This window comes from Camelina sativa, chromosome 19 (assembly GCF_000633955.1).
Source record: "Camelina sativa cultivar DH55 chromosome 19, Cs, whole genome shotgun sequence".
Lineage (NCBI taxonomy): Eukaryota > Viridiplantae > Streptophyta > Magnoliopsida > Brassicales > Brassicaceae > Camelina > Camelina sativa.
In genome coordinates, this window is record NC_025703.1 from 24,180,355 (window position 1) to 24,187,032 (window position 6,678).

The 6,678-nt window shown below is 33.8% G+C and overlaps 1 protein-coding gene across 1 annotated transcript in view; it reads left to right on the plus strand.

Moving 5' to 3' along the window:
* Positions 1 to 958, plus strand: part of LOC104768153 — a 2,434-nt gene extending 1,476 nt beyond the window's left edge. Inside the window, exon 8 of the mRNA XM_010492080.2 lies at positions 3 to 958. Within this exon, the coding sequence (XP_010490382.1) occupies positions 3 to 653 (651 nt within the window). The 3' untranslated portion in view covers positions 654 to 958. The remainder of the gene's footprint in view (positions 1 to 2) is intronic.

Consider the following 6,678-nt stretch of genomic DNA (forward strand, 5'->3'; position numbering starts at 1 on the left):
AGAGCACCAGTAAGCAAACTGTTCCAGCGGCTTGCTTGGAGAAGAAGTGTGAGTTGGTAGTTTCTAAATTTTCCAAGGAGGATGACAACAATCAAGCTCCAGTCCATGGGTCAAATGCATCATCTGTTCTAAAGATTTTGAAGAAGACGAGAGAAGACAGTGAGAACAAGAATGACCAAGAGACCGAGGTATGTCCAAAAACCCTTACTGGTCCAGAAAAGAATCAAGATCAGTCTGTAGTTCAAAAGCTGAATAGACGGCGAAGCAAAGAAGCACCAGTCTCTGAGCCGCCTAAGCAAAAGACTTCAAAGAGGTCGAGATCAGATGACCAAGAGGCGGTTGGAAGTCTCTCTGTTCCAGTAAAGAATCAGCATCAGAGTAACAAGCATGGCACAAATGCACCGATCTGTAAGCAGCCTAAGCAAAAGACTTCAAAGAACCGTTCAAAGGAAACACAAAAAGTGAAACACATCGACTTGCCTGTGAATGAGCTTCAAGAAGCAAACAGCAGCTTTGTTTCTGACAAATCTATGAGCGATCTTCTAAAAGTTCTTGAGAAATCAAGTCAGCACGCTTCTAGCAAAGAGGAGAGCGACTCCTTATCATCAGAGAAGACAAAGAGACCAAAAAGTCTCTCAAGTCTGTTCAGGTGAAATTGGTAACCCTACTGGTGTTTGGGGGCCTGAAGTCAAGCTGGACCTTCAGAACGAGTGAGAAGGTCTCTTGTCAGTCACGGTCTCACTTCACAATTTGTAGGTACGACATGTTGTTGTAACTTGAACCAATTTGTTTTTTTTTTTGTTTTTATTTGGTCTCTGGTAGAGAGAAATTTTGGCCGTGAGTAATATAATAGTCGCAAATTAGATATTTATTCGTATCTTTGTTTCATTTAGATTTCAAATAATTTTCTTCCTTTCTATCAAATCAGATTCATGCACGATTCCATCGTTCTTGTTCTTTGGATCCTGTTTACTACACATTTGTTCAATTTCTTTATACCTTGAAAATGAAAACGATTTGTAGTTTATTTGTCTTTCATTGTTCTTACGTTTGCAAACTAAATCGTTTGTTAAGATTATACTACTCACAGTCAAACCAAAAAATACCAAATCTATGATTTTGTTAACAGTTAATCTATAATTTGAAATGAAAATTTTTATAGGAGTTAAAGGAATAAAATGTCATTTTGAACTTAATATAAAATATATCTCAATACTAAAAATTTATAGTGTAAAGTTTAAATTTTCTAATAAACTTTAAAATATACAATCAATTTATTATTATTATTATTTTGTTCAACATCTTTCTGAAAGTTATATTTGTATTTGTGTGTGCGCACGAACGAGTAAAGTTAATTAGCGAATGCATATATGAAATTGTGACGCTAATTAACTTTATGGTTATCGGCTATCATATTTGATGATTCTCATACTAAAAAATAAAATAAAACTATCAGTATCACAAATATCAAATGCTACCATTCAAATCTATCAGTATCATAGGTTATATATGTTCATTACTACATCACATAAAAGATAAAATAAATAGTCACAAACCCAATTGGTAGGATCCACAAATTTTCTTGAATAAGTTTTCCAACCGTAAAACTGACAGTTGCAATGGAATCCCTATAACTGGCAGTAAGGATTCTTTAGGACATGAACCAGAGCAAAAAGATTATGAAGCATCCGAGGTAATGACACGTTTGTAAGAATCAATTTAATTTTTGTTGTCAACAACTTACAAGATCAGCTCAAACGAACTAATTAAAAATAAAATTATTTACAAATAAAGTTTATATAATTAAGAATAGCTACAATATATATATATATATATTGGCTATAATATTTTTACCCAAGCATGTTAACGATATCCTATAGACAACAATTAGCAAGAGTTTAATATTCCTAAATTACGTGTTATAATGACTGATGTTTTGCGTTGATGAAAGATATATTCATAGCCAATAATTAAAAGTGAGTGAAATCTGTTGAAAACCCTCAAATCTTATCTTCGTCGTTTTGTGTTAATATCGAATTAAACGGTGATAAAAAAAACATTATGATCATTAATTGTTTATCAATCTTCCACTGACTTATAAATACAATTAGGTAAGTTCGATAAACAACAATGATCAAGTAACATCATACATTTATTTTCTTTGTCAAGTATGATTCTATGTTACCAAAAGATCAACGAAGATCAAATTTAAGGGCGTTCATGCAAATCCAGTATGATGGTTTAGTTGTCTAATGTTGTGTTCTATTAGTACAAGTTTGAGTCCATACTGTGTACTTTATGAGTCTTCTTTTATTTTTCTTGGCTCATATTTTCTTTTTATTTTGCTCATATTTTTCTTTTGTTTGGCTCACATTTTCCTTTTGTTTTTTGTTTTATAGACTTTTTGTATATGTGTTTTAATTCGAGAAAATATGGTTTCCAAATGAATGTCAGAGCATGTATAGGCTAATTATATGAATAAGTCTGTTGAACACTTACAACAAGAGACTAATTAGTAACTAAACAGCTAGCATAAATCAGAAGAAATATGGAACACTTACAACAAGAGATTTTGCAGAATCTCCCTCTACTAAAATCAATGTGCAGAGTCTGGATTTCTCCCCTCCGGCTTTTTCAGCATCATCTAATTTTTCGACGTAAACTATGCCAAGATTTGTTATTTCAGCATCTTTGCCATTCTTAGAAGTTTCATGGAAGCAACTGCTTCACAAGGCAAAGATTTTCATCTAGAAGAAACATAAAACAACAAAGGAATTAAACGTTACGTACATCACTGACCCAACAAGGCAGATTAAACAAGTGCATACCTTTCTTCAGAAGAGTTAATTATGAGATAAGGACTTATTTGAGTGGCATTTATAGATTTTGCCATTTTCTTAAAGTTATTTCAAATTTGCCATTTTCTTTTAGGGTATAGTTTTTGTTATTAAGTATGTATTTTAATAAAAAAAAATTCCCAAAATTTTAGGTTTTTAAGGTAAAAATAGTTATAAAAAAAATATGGCAAACATGAAAGAATTTAGGAAAAATGGCAAATTTAAAAAATGGTTAGGCAAAAATGGCATTTTAGACAATCATCCCTTCTTCAGAATATAGGCTAATGATATGTATATATTTTACACTCTTTCATCATTCATTTGTCATTCATTTTGTTCTCTTAACTCATTGTTGTGCATTGTTTTTAGTCTCTTTTGCATAATATGCATATCTCGGTAGTATTTGCAATCATCTTGCATGCATCTTGCATATTGGAGTTGTTTCAGGTGTTTTAGGAGATGTACAAACCATCAAAAGCAAACAGGGAGCAGGAAATCAGTCCAGCGACTCGATCTACACTACCTAGCAACCCAACCTTCCATGTCTTTCATCAAGTCGAGTGAAGATTTTACTTTGGGATTCAGCTTTCAACGTCTTCATCAAAGTTGTAGGGAATTGAGTCATATTTCCAACGTCGTTTATTTCAAGCCTATCAAAAGCATGGTTCAAGATTTATCACCGTTTTATGGGATGCATGTACACCCATATTTCCGACTCGACCTGCATGCAAAGGAGAGGTCCCACTCGATCGGACATGTTAGCAGAGACTCGAACAAGATGTCCCAGGGGGCTCCTAAGCACCCTCAAGATGCGACTCAATCAACAGCTCCCATACGACACTTTTCAAGCTGTCACTCGATCGACGTTTTCAAGCTGCCACTCGAACAACGATCTCAAGCCGCCATTCGATCAAACGTTTTAGAATCCGACTCGATCGACACTCTCACGACACGACTCTATCGACACTCTTAAACCGAAATCCTGGTTTTGTTCTGAACACGCGTCCGAGAAGGATTCCTGAACCGCCTTTCTATTTTGTCGTTTTATGTTTTAGGGTTTTTATGTTTTGCTATAAATAGACTCTTATGCCTTTACCCAAAGGACATAACTTTTATCCTAGGGTTTTTTTGTAGCCACCAAAAACGTTTATGAGTTTGTAATCAAGAAATCTCTTAATCTATTTAGTTTTTGCATTTGATTTCTTCTGCAAAGTTGTTTATCTCATCTTTATCTATCTAGTCATGCTTGATTTAGTATTTTCTGGGGTTTCTGGGTTTTTTATGATGATTGTTCTTGAGTAGTGAACTAGGGTTCTTGAGAATGGGATAGATTATGTGGAGAATCTTAGTCTAATAAGATGCCTAAGCTTAGATTGTTTGATTTCCCTTATAGATTAGTGTTCTTATTGCTAATTTCTTACTGATCATTTGGGATTAGATCTTAAGCATCTCAGCATCCAAAAGGTGTTCCATGAGATGCTTGAACAAACTAATACCAGAGATTTACATTCCTAGCCTAAGAGATTGGATGTCTAGGGTGTTTATTGACGTGCATGAACTTGTGTGTCATGCCTGCTTAATCATGTTTCTCTAGCGAGAGTTAGGTTTGGAAGTGATTGAGTTTGAGTAGCTTCTGTCAAGAGATTGGATTAGCTAAGTTGTGATGTTCATTGTCTAGGGATAGCTTGATTGTATTCTGTTAGGCATTCTAGGTAGATTAAGAGACTCCACCGAAACCAATAACCCCATCCTTAAGGCCTCTACTTATCTGATTGTTTTTACATCTTTAAATTTGTTCTTTGTTTTTGTTGCAATAGCTTTCTCTTTTGTCTCTGCACGTTTAGCTTGTTTTTACTCTCTTCCGTTATTGCGTTTTAGCTCTTTTTCTACAAACTTGTTTTTTTCCTGCATCTCGTTTACTCTTTCTAGACAAACGAAAACACATTTTGAATCTGGCTTAACTTGTGACTGCTTGATTGGATCTCGATTGTTAGTAAAGTTTTCCATCTGAATTGACACCTTCTGTATTTCAACTGCATTAGGTTAATGACACATCATCTATGATGGTTAAGGATCTGATTTGTCCAATATCAAAAGATTGGAACATATCACTTATCCGAAACACATTACCTCAGTATGAGGATGTCACTCGTACGCTTATCCCTAGTCGTGCTAAAATGCAAGATGCGCTGATTTGGCTACCAGAAAAGTCAGGATCGTACTCAACAAAAACAGGCTACCAATTGGCATTACAAACGACAACAGAGGAGATAGTACCCCACAAGAATTTCCGATGGAACAAAAAAATTTGGCAAATCAAAGTGGCACCGAAGATCAAGAACTTCCTCTGGAAGACAACTAGTGGTGCTCTTTCTCTTGGTAGCAACCTTGCTAAACGAAGATTACTGTCTTCCATTCTCTGTAAGAGATGTGGGGCTAGAGAGGATGAGCTTCATCAATCACCTCTATCTGTCACCTTGAAGTGCTAAGTCTGCCCTTTATGCAGCGAACTCCTTCTCCCAAGTGGAGTGTAAAACTCTATTTCTTTCGTAATCAATATCTAGTTTGACCAAAAAAAGAAAAAGAGTAGTGCACATGTGTTACAATATAGGCGGTTTCGATCTTGCTTAAACAAAATTATAGAGACAAAGAAAAGTGTTTGTTTATTCGGTCTACACTTCCTTTACTTCAAGCCTATATACTTCAGATCTAATCGTGACACAAACTAATTCTTTCAATAGAATTTAAACTCGGATATCTTTCTCGATTGGTTTGACCATTTTGGACACTTGAAAAGACCACTCTACTTACCCAAATGCTTGGGTAGCTATTAGGGTATGTTCTATTCGATACCACTTAATGTTTGTTTTGGACGTAATACTCTTTATAATTTCATAAATAGTGTCATTCTTTACATAAAATAACAAAAAGTATAGAAATTTCTACTCTCTTTGTAATAGATTCAGTAATATTATTCTCTAATCACTGTAATAAATTTAAATGACAGCAATAGAACTGAAAATTAGTTTAAACTAGATATGAGTCATATGACTAACCAACAATGATCACTATCAATAAACATGATAAAGTAGCAAAATTTTAATTAATACATGCTGTAGATTGTATATTATTGCATCATAACTACAAAATCTTAATGAATTGATAATTAGTTTGATAAGTAAAGTTTTTTTTTGTCAAACCAAAGCTTTCAATTAATTAGAGTTTGGTACAAAGGTGAGTTTGATAACATGATAAAGTAGCAAAATTTTAGTTAATACATATTGTAGATTGTATATTATTGCATCATAACTACAAAATCTTAATGAATTGGTAATTAGTTTGATAAATAAAGGTTTTTTTTTGTCAAAGCAAAGCTTCAATTAATTAGAGTTTGGTACAAAGGAGAGTTTGATAACCTGATAAAGTAGCAAAAATTTATATCCCACCATATTTTGATGGGAGCATATCTATATGCTTGAGAAGCCCGACGGCTGCTATGGTTTCCCATCTGAGTGATTTCGTATTTATGTATGCGACTTTAACTGAGAGGCAAGAGAAAATAACTTAGAGTGAAAAACATGTTATAAAAATGATGTCACCTTTGTGAAATGTGACAATTGGATTGCATTTGCCATATCATTTTTGTAAATATGAAAATTAAATATTCCATATTTCCACATCATCAATCCGAGTGACTTCCAATAATTGGATTTCATATGAGTGATTTTGTATGTGTCTATGACTTAGGAAAGAGAAGAATGTAGTGCGAAAATGGTTATGTCTCCACATCATGAATCCAAGTGAAATGTTATGATTGGATTACATTTACCACATCATTTTT